The sequence below is a fragment of the Bos indicus genome, chromosome X, assembly GCF_029378745.1.
Source record: "Bos indicus isolate NIAB-ARS_2022 breed Sahiwal x Tharparkar chromosome X, NIAB-ARS_B.indTharparkar_mat_pri_1.0, whole genome shotgun sequence".
In the NCBI taxonomy this organism is placed as follows: Eukaryota; Metazoa; Chordata; class Mammalia; order Artiodactyla; family Bovidae; genus Bos; species Bos indicus.
Genome location: NC_091789.1, coordinates 39,408,965 through 39,421,756, shown reverse-complemented (window position 1 = coordinate 39,421,756; position 12,792 = coordinate 39,408,965). Strand labels below are relative to the sequence as shown.

Sequence of the window (12,792 nt, the reverse complement as noted above, 5' to 3'; positions counted from 1 at the left end):
CAACTCCTGTGGGGGCCTGAACTCAGGCTTTTGGAATGGAGTTTTTATCATGGATTGTATTTGGAACTCCATTTAGGCTTCAACAGTGCATTGCTGCACAGTATTTGTTGTGAACATCACCAAATCAGGCATTATACATCTAAATACAAGCTGGTGTGGTGCACAGTGCCTGGTCACACATCCTAGCTTGTGTGTTCATAACAGCTTTACCTTAGAGTGCTTTACAGATGTCATGGTTATCATTATGGTCAGTTTCATTCACCCCTGGTGAATCTACTTTAACCCCACACACACACATTCAAAAGAGTAAACAATTATCACATGACCCAGCAACTCCTAGCTTTATATACACCCAATAATACACCAATATATATACACCCAATATACACCAAGTAATGGAGAAGGCAATGGCACCCCACTACAGTACTCTTGCCTGGAAAATCCCACGGACAGAGGAGGCTGGTAGGCTGCAGTCCATGGGGTCGCTAAGTGTTGGACACGACTGAGCAACTTCACTTTCACTTTTCACTTTCATGCATTGGAGGAGGAAATGGCAACCCACTCCAGTGTTCTTGCCTAGAGAATCCCATGAACAGAGGAGCCTGGTGGGCTGCCATCTATGGGGTCGCACAGAGTTGGACACGACTGAAGCAACTTAGCAGTAGCAATGTAAGTAAAACTATAATCCACAAACTTGAAAAGGAATGTTCGTAGCATTATTCACAATAGACAAAAAGTAAAAATTCAGATTTCTACAAACCGATGGACAAAACAGTCTATACATAGGATGGACTATTATGTGGCCATAAAAAAGAATGAAATTCTGTAACATGCTCTAATGTAGATGAACCTGAAATACATTATGCTAAGAAGCTAGGAGACAAAAAGGTCACATACTGTGATTCCACTCATACAAAATGTCCAGAATATGTTAAAACCCTAGAAACAGTAAACACACGAGTGGTTACCAGGGGCTGGGACAGTGAATGGGGACTACTCAGGGGTGCAGTTCTCTCTGGAGCGATACAAATGTCCTAAAATGAACCACAGTGATGGTTACAGAACTCTGAGTATGCTAAGTACCACTAACTTGTATTCTTTCAATGGGTGAACTGCATGGAATGTGAGATGTCCAGTTAAGTGAGGTAAAATTTTGATTATTTGCATTTTATCAATTTTCTATATGACCCTGTAATCAACTATTATTTTTATAGAAAAATGTCAACTATTTAATATTTACTTGCCTGCACCAGGACTTACTTGCAGCACTGCAGCATGTGGGCTCTAGCTCCCCAACCAGGGATTTAACCCAGGCCCTTTGCATTGGGAGTGCAGTCTTAGCCACTGGACCATCAGGGAAGTCCCTGGTATTTTTAATATTTTTGTATTTTGATACATTTGATATATTTTCTATCAATTACATCAACTATTTTTAAAATTTTTGAAGTTTTATGAAATAAGCATACTATCATGCTAATTTTACAGGCCAGGGAACCAGCTTAGTGAGTTAAAAAGCCAGGAACAGAAAGACTAGGCTCTGCAAATAACTCAGTGGCAGACTGGTTCTTCCATCTCTACCACACATTCTAGAACAAAAACCCCTTGATGACCAGTTAGTGAGAATGACAGAAATAAGGACCACGACATTCCAGATACATCCAGCCAACTTTAGTTTTGAAGCTCCGGTCTATCCTTCATTTATCTGGCAGGTATTCTCTTGTATTCCAACCACATGGTTTAAATGCTCTGACCTAAAATAAGGAGTTGGCTCAGGGCTGGCTTTTCAGGCTGAATACTGTCCTCTAGTGGTACACCTCCTGCCCACTACCCTTTCCAGGGCTTGTTGGGGACATGGATCTCTCTCCTGGTTTAAAGAACAGCTTCTTCCTTATTTAGGATTTTATCAAGGAGAAACAAAATCACACATCCAAGGCACAGAGCAAAACAGCTAGCCAGTTCTTCATTGCTTTATTAACGTCAACTTTAATATCCTCAGTAGATGAGTACAATTGAGCTAACAGTTTGGTTTGGTCACTGAGTAAATAAGACATTCCTGAGATCTGACCAGAGAGCAGAGTGTGGAGGTCAGACCTAGTCGTGTCCTCTCTTCACAGAACAGTCACTTCAAACAGTACAGCACATCCTAAGAGCTTTCACTGCTGCTCCACAGCCTCTGCATGGGAGAGGGATGAAGGCAAACACCAGAGGAAATTCCACATCAACTGCAGTCACACAGTACCTGGAAGGCTGCAGGTAGGATAGTAGCACCTGACCTCATGCATGGGCCATCAGTGGGCAGCATGGTGGTATAATACTGCCCAACTTGGGCGACTGCAGTCTACAATTCACATTTTTTTCTTTTACTTATGAGGAAAATGCACACATTTAAGAAACTGTTACCTTATGTTGGTCTCTACCCCAGTTATCTCTAGTCTCATCAGAAAACTTGCTATCAGGTGGTTGTTTTGTTAGCTATTCTGTCACTTCAGACTTTATCTTATAATCCACTTTAATGATTCAAAGGTAAGAGTTATACGTGTTATATGTAGTTATGGCTTAACAAGAAAGCAGTTAACTTGCATTATTTTTAAAAAGAATAAAGCACAATAGCATAGATTTAAGTAATCATTTGGCAACAAGCATAAATGTAAGGTAAGGTAAACAGGCCAGTCTGTTGGTCAAAGCCAACAGCTAAGCTATTTCATTAAAATTCGTTCCACAGCCCATATGATGTGTTTGGAACTGATTCCAAACATATCCAGCAGGTCACTGGGCTTCCCGCTCCGAGGGATCCCTGACACTGCCAGCTGATGGACCACGATGTCAGGCTCCATGGAGACAGCTGCAGAGACGGCCTCCCCGATACCACCTGAAGAAGCAAGGGATATTAGGGTATGTTCTGGAAGCAGCTAGTCAGCCTCAAAACCCCATCATGTAGAGACCTTTGAATGTGGTGGTTCCCAGGGAGAAAAGTTTCTCACTAGGCACTGATTTATAAACAACTGTTCCCTAACTGTCCAGAAGAGTTCTCATTCAAAAGTACAAGTCTTCAAATTGCTCCCAGCCCCACTTATGGCAGGGGTTATCTCCACTGGGGCTCCATGGACACAAGGATCTGTGGAGCTCAGATTCTCAAACCTGTCAGGAGCCCAAGAATTAGCTTCTGACTTCAGAAAGGCCAGCATGCAAGGCTGGCCTGGGGGTGGTGCCCAGGCAGGCTGGTATGAGTCCTTGACATCAATGAGACACTTTCCCTACTGCTAAGAGTGGTCTCTGTGCCTCAGCTGTTGGCACCACAGGGTGACTTATGGGGCTCACCTGCTTTCCTCTGGGAGTCGGGAAGTTTGGCATGTGCCTGGCAGCCATCAGCCCTTAATACTACTCACGGCAATGAGTCTCGAGTGGGTTCCCTAGGTCTCCAGGGGGGCATCTGTTGCTGCCAGTTAAGGGAGCATGCTGGGGGCCCCCCAAAGGAGGGAGGGAACCAAAGGCATGGGGGTCTTCACCCCTGACCCGTGTCTTCTGCCCCTGGGGGTCCCAGTGTGTGCCCCTTCCTTGGAGAGTGCTTCCCTGCAGACCATGGGCTTGCTCTGGAGCCCCTGACACATGAACACATGAAGCTCCCCACTCGCTCCTCTGCCCTACCTGACTTTCCCAGGCCGAACACTGCTCAGCCCCCTCTCGCTGGTCACACTTCCTGCATTTGCTGTGTTCTCTGCTTGCAAGGTACTGTCTGCATTTTTTGCAGGGGGCAAACTATGAATCAGTCAATACACAAGAGCAACTGTGAAGCTTCTTATGATCCATCCCGCCACAATGCCAAGTTAGACATTCCTCTGTACTGCCACTGAGCCAGCCAAGGACCAGGCAGGGCACACTGTGCTGAAACACATCGACAAGGATGGACATGGGACCTCCCTTGGCTAGTGTAGATGGGCAAGAGACCCTACACCCACACCCTTACAAAGAGAAAGTAATACAGGGTGAGTGGTCAGCTGGAGGGACTGCCCGTGGTCATGGCATACTTCTGGTCAAGGAAAACAAAACATGTTCCACCAAAGCAGACTTTCAAAATGGTCCCCCCTAAGGCTTGCACACACCTTCTGGGTAGTGATCCTCCACTGTGATAATCTGGCCACCTGTGGCTTTTGCATTGGAGATGATGGTGGCAGCATCCAGAGGTTTAACAGTAAACAGGTCAATGACACGGAGAGAAATACCTGGAAAATAGCAATAACCAGCTTAGTGTATCAAGCAGACTTAGACTAAAAAGATGCATTGGGGCAGACAGGCAGCCCAACCTCTTCCAGCCCAAACTTCAGTGTTCAGCAACCCCCAACTGACCTTGCTTGGAAAGATCATCAGCGGCAGCTAAGGCTTCGTGCAAAGTAATTCCAGCTCCGACAACCGTAATCTTGTCGTTCACACTTTGACGGATGACCTGGTGTTGCACCCACAAAACAAAAATGCTGCGCTTACTACACAGAATCAATCTCAAAGTGGAGGACAGTCTGCTCTCCCGAGCCTACCAATTTCAGTGCTTCATAGTTCACTATACGAAAGGCTGAGTCAGCACACTGACCAATAAGGACTGCTCTCTTTAATAAGCCCCACTTCATGTTTATTTAACAAATTTGTCTACCTTTCCTCATGATTCACAATGCCAAATCACTAAGTTCTTTTACAGTATGTATGCAAAATGACCCTTTACCAAAGCAAGTGGATTTCCAACTGGAATGTGAAAGGCAGAAGGCCAGAAGCAAATTCCACAGCCCATTTGCTCCAGTGTGGACTCACCCCCACCAAGGGATCTGAAAAGGCACCACCTCTGGACTGCTTAGACCTCTTTCTGGAGGTATCCATGCAGATTGGACTCTGATGATGAATGTGCTAATGAGGGCTATTTGAGAGCATCTTGGGGTGCTCTGTGCCAAGCACCCTGCATGCCCAAGTGCCCTGTGATGCCCATGCATTAGTGGGCCCATTCTGTGACTGAGGAAAGCAAACCTGAGAACAGGAGGAACTCGCCCAGGGCAGGGTTGAGACCAACAGCCAGACCCGTATGAATTCAAAGCCCATGTTCCCAACCATTTGCTAGTCTGTAAGCAGACAGGGTTCTCTGCTCTGTTTTCCATTGGTTTGTTTCTTTCAAAGTCACCCAACCAAAGGCATCTGGAATTAGTCTGCATTGCATTCCTCTCTATAGGTTTCCCTGTAGCATAAGCACCACTGCTGACTAGATATTTAGGGCTTTAAACCACTTGCCCCATCCTTTAAGAATGTCCTAGCCTTTTTATGTGTGTATATGTAAATATACACACACACCCCTATATGCCCCTTTGCAAACCCAGCCTTGAATTACTCATGCCATGCATATCGTCACACATAATTTAACTCACATCAGGAAATTTACTTCATTTTGTCAGGATAGGACAAACATCATGGGGAAAAAAAGACAAGAGAGATGTGAAAACTCTGAAAACCACATGACTGTCAGCGAGACACCCTCCCTGCCACCCCCAGAGGCAAACAGATGGCCTTGAGTGGGAGTCCATGTAACAATAGCACCTGTACTTCACACTGAAGTGAATAGTTCAGCTTTTCCATTCAGTGGAATGAAACTATGGGGGGCTGGAACTGTTCTGAATATACCTGCTCTCCTGTGGCACTAAAGCTATTCAGGGCTCATTTATTCATTCTGAGCACACTACCACTGTGAATTCTGGTGCAGCCTAGTCCTTATCAATCAAGTTGGAAGTCATGTATTGCTCCTTTAAGAGTGACTATCATTCTTTTACATACTTAAGAAGAGTATTCTAAAAGGCTTATAAGATAAAAGGCAGGACATAAAACAGTCCTACACAGCATGATCTCAACTAAGATATACACCTAGAAAAAGTCAGGAAGAAAACATGCCCAAACGTCTTAAGGCCTGCCCTCTAGGTGGTGGACAATCATGTATTTTCTCCATAGATGCTACTGGCTTTCTGCACGTACAACTCTGAAAGGCAGGCCCACAGACAGCAGGCTGCTGACTGGGCTTGCTGCTTACCCTTCTTTGGCCCTTATCTTCAAAACATGGCTGCGATGAACATTGGGGTACAAAAAAATAAATAAATAAAAAATAAAAATTTAATTCATTAGCAAAAAAAAAAAAAAAAATATGGCTGCTAACTATCTGTGCTTCCAAGGCTTTCTCAAGGACACAGGAGATAGGAAGCACCCAGCAGGCCTGAAGGTTGCGGCCACATCCCACAAAACCAACCTCAGGGCCACACGATGGCCAGAGGCAAGACGGTTCATGTTTGTTATATTCCTGGCCTCCAATGGGCAAAACAAGAACCTAACAGATCTACTACTCATTTGAAATGGGTTCTATCATTTTTTTAGCTTGACGTTGTCTGTGGTAACGTACAGCCAAGCAACTCAAGAGTCTTCAAGTTATTTATCTTTAAGGGTTCAACAGAGACTCCTTTCAGAAAGGAGAAAAGTTAAGTTTAGGCTGACACTGGCAGAATATTACTTTCTGAAGAAAAGCAGGCAAATATGATTTTTTTAAAAAACTAGAACAAATGAAGAATGAAGCCTCAACTGTTGGGGCCCCTGACTCTGGCTGTAAAGAACAGTGCTCCCAACACAAACTAATACTGGAAGATACAGGAGAACTTAAGGCCTTACCTTGGCCTGTCCAATCTCAAAGCTTTCTTGTGGGGTGTAAATAATTGCAGTTTCTGGCCGACTGGTTCGAATGTAGCACATCCCCTAGGGTGTAAATGAATACCAGAGCCACAGTTTAGAAAATAAAACTAAATTTCCAACTAATAAACCTTAAAAAGAAGCTGGGAAGTACTGAACAATTCTTAGTACGAAAAACAAAATGTGCATTCTGGAGCGAGGGATAACTGTCTCTAACCACTGGCAACAGGTCAGGTGTTACTGATCAGGAGGCAAAAGCCTGTGAGGGAAGCTGCTGGATGCCCAGTGACAAGCTCTCCATGCTATCATGCTCACCCCTTTGGGAAAGCTTCCTCAGATACACACCGATCTGTCTCAATAGAATGTAAACTCGGGGCACGAGCTCTTACTTACCTTGAATAGAAACCCTAAAACATAACGGTAAACAATTTTTGTCGCAACAGTGTATAATACTTCATTCTTAGAAATACCCTAAAACGAGATGCCAGTCCAGGTTCGATGCACGATACTGGATGCTTGGGGCTAGAGCACTGGGACGACCCAGAGGGATGGTACAGGGAGGGAGGAGGGAGGAGGGTTCAGGATGGGGAACACATGTATACCTGTGGCGGATTCATTTTGATGTTTGGCAAAACTAATACAATTATGTAAAGTTTAAAAATAAAATAAAATTTAAAAAAAATTAAAAAAAAGAAATACCTTAGATACCAGAACATAAAATTACTCATCTTCCAATGAGAAGATGTCAATTCTTTTCATCATCATCACCTTGAACATATAAATAGAACTATAAACAAATACTCAAATATCTATAGAGTATTTGTTAATTTGTGTGCATGCATGCTAAGTCATGTTGAACTCTGTGACCCCATGGACTGTGTAGCCCACCAGGCTCCTCTGTCTACGGGGCTTCCCATGTGGCATTAGTGGTAAAGAACCCGCCTCCCAGTGCAGGAGACCTAAGAGACCCAGGTTTAATTCCTGGATTGGGAAGATCCCGATAGGGGGAAATGGCGAATTCTCTGTGCCACCAGAGAACCCAATTGTTGAAATCACACACGATAAACTAATACATTAATTTAGAAACACTGCTTCCTTTTGTTCATTTACACACTATGAACTACTTCTGTTCAGTACATTTTTAGGAGGTAAAATTTACTTAAGTGGAGCACACCCTGAATTCTGACAAGTTATACACCATGTATCTGTCTCCTCAGTTTGGAGATCATTTGTACTTGCCCAGAAAGTTCCCTCATGCCTCTCTCCCACCCAAGAAGCAACCTCTATTCTGATGTTTCTTTTGAACTTTCCACAAATAAGATACTGCAACACACATGAGCTTGTGCTGTATGTGCAGACAATGTCCAGGATACACCAAGTAGAAAAGTACAGAACCATGTGTGAGCTCACTTAGGTTAAAAAATAAAGAAAAAAAAGTCAAAGAAACTCATGTGTCACACACGTTGGAAATGCCAGGAAGGGAACCTGTGTGTTGCATGACCCATCTCAATTGTGCACAGGGTTGTGTGCAGAGCTGGGGGGTGGTAGTGGTGAGGTGAGTCCAGTGACTGCTAGCTGGAGAGTTTGGAAAGGTAAAGATTCTGTTCCCTAAATTTTCCTGCAGCTTCAGGGTTCTGTGTCTCCTGTACTGCAGGCAGATTCTTTACCCGCTGAGCCATCAGGGAAGCCCCTGCAGCTGGGTTCTGGCCAGGAGCCAGGTTGTGTCCAACTGATGCCCCTGGGTGAGACTTCAGGAGGGGCAGGCAGGGCAGAAGTCAGACTCTTACCCTTCTAAGCAGTTTTTGAGGAGGGTGGGCCCCAGGGCTGGGGATTCTAGGGTTCATGTGCAGTTGCAGCTGACAACTCCAGCTTTCTGGCTATCACGAGGTGGCAGTCACACAGGCTGTGTCTAACACCCGCACCTGGTGGCTTGTCACTGGAGCCCACTCCCATGGCTCTGCCAAGGACTCTGAGTCCCAGAGCACCCCCGTTTCCCCCTCTTCTTGACCTAAGTCCCACCCCATACAGGTCGCTGGGAATTTGACCTTGTTCTGCACTGCTTTTTTACAATGCAAATGTGTTCATGTTCTACGTGCTTCCATTACCCTTTTTGGGGTAATGGCTCTATATTTAAAGGGAATCCTACAGGACTTCCCTGGTGGTCCAGTGGTTAAGAATTTGCCTGCCAGTGCAGGTGACAAAGGTTAGATCCCTGGACCAGGAGGATCCCACATGCCACAGAGAGACTAAGCCCATGTGCCACAACTACTGAAGCCCGTGTGCACCCTAGAGCCCATGCTCTGCAACAAGAGAAGCCATCACAATGAAAATCCTGCACACCACAACTAGAAAGTAGGCCCCATTTGCCACAACCAGAGTAAACCTGTGCAGCAACAAAGACCCAGTGCAGCCAAAAAAAGCCTGCGATCAAATTACGTGTGTGTGTGTGTGTGTGTGTGTGTTAGTCACTCAGTCGTGTCCGACCCTCAGCGACCCCATGGACTGCAGCCTTCCAGGCTCCTCCGTCCATGGGATTTTCCAGGCAAGAGTACTGGAGTGGGGTGCCATTTAACCTCTGAGCCACCAAATTACCTGTAACAAATATCTATTACCTTTGTGATGAGAAAAGTAATATCAAACCATCAGAACCAAACTAGCAGCAGAGCCCAGACACATTTTTTGTCTGCACCAGTGCTTTCTAAGAAATACCTTGATATTGGCCGCCAGGAAAACAGCATGCTCTGTCGAGATGGCATCACTTGGATAGAAAATCGTGCAGTTTGGAATGGCTCGGAACATGGCTAGGTCTTCCAGGGCCATCTGGGAGGGGCCATCTTCACCTGAGAAAGCAAAACCATAGCCCAACAAAGAGACCCCAGTAGGAGCCTGCCCTCCACTGGATGAGCAACTGTGCTGCCTGCCATGGGGGCCACAATCCCAGCAGTCACTACGGACATTGCAAGCAACACAGCAGAAGCCACTTCTTGGCCTCGAGCCTCGCCAGCATCTGGCACTCAGTGTGACTGGTACTGCTGCCCTAGGTTACCCGTGCTCTCTTCCAAGTACCAGGTCTCTGCCCCTGTCCTCTTCTCTGAGGAGGGTCCCTCCAGACTCTGTTGTTTCTTCTCTGCTCTTTTCCATCAAGAGATGAAAGTTTTCAGACTTGAGTGGTCTCTCATTTCTCATGGCCTTTAAAGTAGCTGAGCGTTATAGAACATACCTTCGGGGTGCCCTGGGGGTACTGTTGGAACTCAGGGACTTCATGTAACCCAATGTACACCAGGATGTCCGAGCTCTTCCAGCTAGAAAGGAGACTGTCACCATGGACACTGCCTGGCCTGGGACTGTTGTCTCTCCAAAGAACTCCAGTTCTTCTGGGTTGGACTTAGAACCACTTTTCCACTTGGCTGACTTTAAAACTGACTTTGCACCCAGCCCCAGGAGAGGCCCCTGTGCATGCCCTCCTCTCTTCCGTTAAATCTGGCTCACCCATAGTCTCCTTTGCCAGTTGAGCTCTCCCTGAAGTCCCTGGGACAACACCCAGACGTGCAGTTCCAGCCCTCCCCTCCAGCCTTCTGGCAGCAAGGGTCAGCTGTCAGTCACATCTACCTTGATGACCTGCCCTGCCACAGGCGTGTCAGGTGCCCCATCTTTCTATAGTCCCCATTGCTATCCTCCACAAACACAACTCCCAGATGTTTCCTAGGCAAGAAACCACTGGGCACTGGCGTTTTGCTTTTCATGCAGTTTGGGACTCCTCCTTCTGTCAGTGATGTTGACGTCTTTGCTCAGGCTCTTACAGGTTTGTTCCATTTTCCATCCAGTGCTAATGGACACCTCCATCCTCCTCCTGGCTCCCCCATTTCCCATCCACAGTTAATGCCCTGATGTTGAGCTCCTTGAGGCTTCCCATTCTACCTGACCAGGCTGCTTATCCCAGCAGAGCCCTGGCAGGCTGTTTGTCCCAACTCAGACTGAGGCGACCAAACAGCAGGAAAGAATTCTGTGATGCCAGAGTGGCCAAATCACTACCCAGTATGTGGCTTGACACAGAAGAGGCACTCAGGGTAAGTATTTCTCAATGACTGAAACAATAGGCACTTTATAGTAATACCAGAAGATCAGCTAAAAAGTTACCCAGTTTCTGGAACTTCTAAAACACAATATGGCCTTTTTAAAAAAACAGGTTACAAATAATCAAACTAGTATCACGGAACTCTATGTTGGGCAGTTCAACTGCTCACACACTGATCTTTCTCTGTAAAGGAGGGGGGCAATTAAGACGAAGGCATTGAGAACTCATACCTATGGACACCCCACAGTGGGACCCAATAAGATTGATGTTGGTTTGCGAGATGGCTCCCATCCGGATCTGATCAAATGCTCGGGTTAAAAAGGCAGCGAAGGTGCAAGCAAAAGCCACGGTGCGACCACGGGTGACACATCCCAGTGCCACGCTCACCTGCATCACAAAGAAGGTGAATCAGAATACTCTTGGAGCCCACTTCCCCTCCTGTTTCCCAGTGTAGAGTGTATGCTTCTCAGGATCACCTATCCTTTGTACCCCCTCACCTCGCCACACCCTCCCTCCAATCACCTACCTGGGAAAATCCCAAACCTGGCAAATTCACCATGTCCCCTGAACACTGCCAGAAATGAGAGGAACTGAAGTGCTGGCCCCATTCCTTCAAATCCAAGCTGGGGAACTTCGGGACACTCAAGGCTGCCCTGCAGTCCTTGTGGGTCTCCTTCCCACTCTCCTCGTCCCCTGCCTCTGTCCCCTCTCCCCACCCTGCTGAATCTCATCTTTCTCCTGTTTTCTCAAGGGGCTCTCTGACCGTGCAGTTGTCCCCTCCCTTCCCACATCACCTCAGTTTCTCCCTCACTTTCCCCTTGCACTCCTGCTCCAGATCCTGCCCTTCGTCCATGTTCTCCTTCCCAGGAAAACCTTGCACACTCTCTCATTTCCCACTTTCTGCACGTTCTCCTTCATCTAGGCCACCATCCCCTTGAGGGACCTGGAAGGGGCCAAATGTAAAAGGTCACCTGAGTTCCTCTGCATCACATCTGACCTCTGAGGTGCATCCAGCACTAGGGACCACCTGCCTCACTGGATGTTGCTGCTCCCTCCCCAGCTGGATCTGCCAGGAGGTGCGCCTGGACTAAGTGCCACACTCCTCCTCATCTGCCCCCTTCACAGGGAACCAGCATGGGGTCCCACGGTGTCACTCTGATCTGCATGATGCTAAGGTCTCCTCTGTCTCTCTATTGCTCACCTCTCCTGCAAAGCCAGGCTCACACACCCTGGTGGCCTTCAAACTAGAAGATGAGTATCTTGGAGGTAAACAAAGACCTTTCAAAGGGTGCATGGCTATGGCTGGTCTCAACATCAAGATCCTTGACTCCCACATCTGCCTGCTAGGGAAAGGGCCCAGGGCCTCCTTCCCACTGTCTCCCTGATAATCACCTCCCAGCAACTAACTGCCAAAAGGTATACTCTCACCCACCTTGGGTTGCTCCTTCAGTGGGGCAACATCCTGGAATGTAAGAGCTCCAGAAACAGAAAGAATAATTTGAAATAATCACAGCAGCCTTGAAAAACTAAAAAGCTCAAAAGACTGGACAACAAATCCTTCCGTAAGTCAGGGGTTTTCCAATTCTTCTAACAAAACTGAAAAAGAATCTAACTGAAGTGCCAATCCTTTACAAATAATTTTCCACAAACAACTGGACATGAAAGATCACTGTGTATGATTTTTGGCTTACAGCTGGGACGGGATTCAAATGAACTGAATGACGTTGATGCAACAAAATTCTTACTCTTTCCAGCACCATATTTACTTGAATAAGGTTTTCTGGCACTTACATCATTTAAATACAAATAGATTTTGTTCTGAATCTTACCTCATTCTAGCTCTAAATGTACTTAACTACTGCTACACAAGCTAAAAATTATAGCCATAGCTCAATCCAGAAGAAAAAAATGGTAATGCTCTAAGGCCTGTGGATGTAGGAAACAAATTTTAAAAACCATCAATGTATATGCATAGTTTATTGCAGAATTATCAGTAAAAGGCTTTCATGAGTAAGAAGTAG

The 12,792-nt window shown here is 46.1% G+C and overlaps 1 protein-coding gene across 1 annotated transcript in view; it reads right to left on the bottom strand.

Annotated features, from left to right (window-relative positions):
- Positions 1-1,928: 1,928 nt before the first annotated feature.
- Positions 1,929-12,792, bottom strand: part of TKTL1 (transketolase like 1) — a 28,517-nt gene continuing 17,653 nt past the window's right edge. The window contains exons 8-13 of the mRNA XM_019956473.2: positions 11,002-11,158; positions 9,406-9,536; positions 6,679-6,762; positions 4,345-4,441; positions 4,101-4,220; positions 1,929-2,869 (exon numbers count right to left, since the gene is read on the bottom strand). Of these exons, the coding sequence (XP_019812032.2) occupies positions 2,697-2,869; positions 4,101-4,220; positions 4,345-4,441; positions 6,679-6,762; positions 9,406-9,536; positions 11,002-11,158 (762 nt within the window). The 3' untranslated portion in view covers positions 1,929-2,696. The remainder of the gene's footprint in view (positions 2,870-4,100; positions 4,221-4,344; positions 4,442-6,678; positions 6,763-9,405; positions 9,537-11,001; positions 11,159-12,792) is intronic.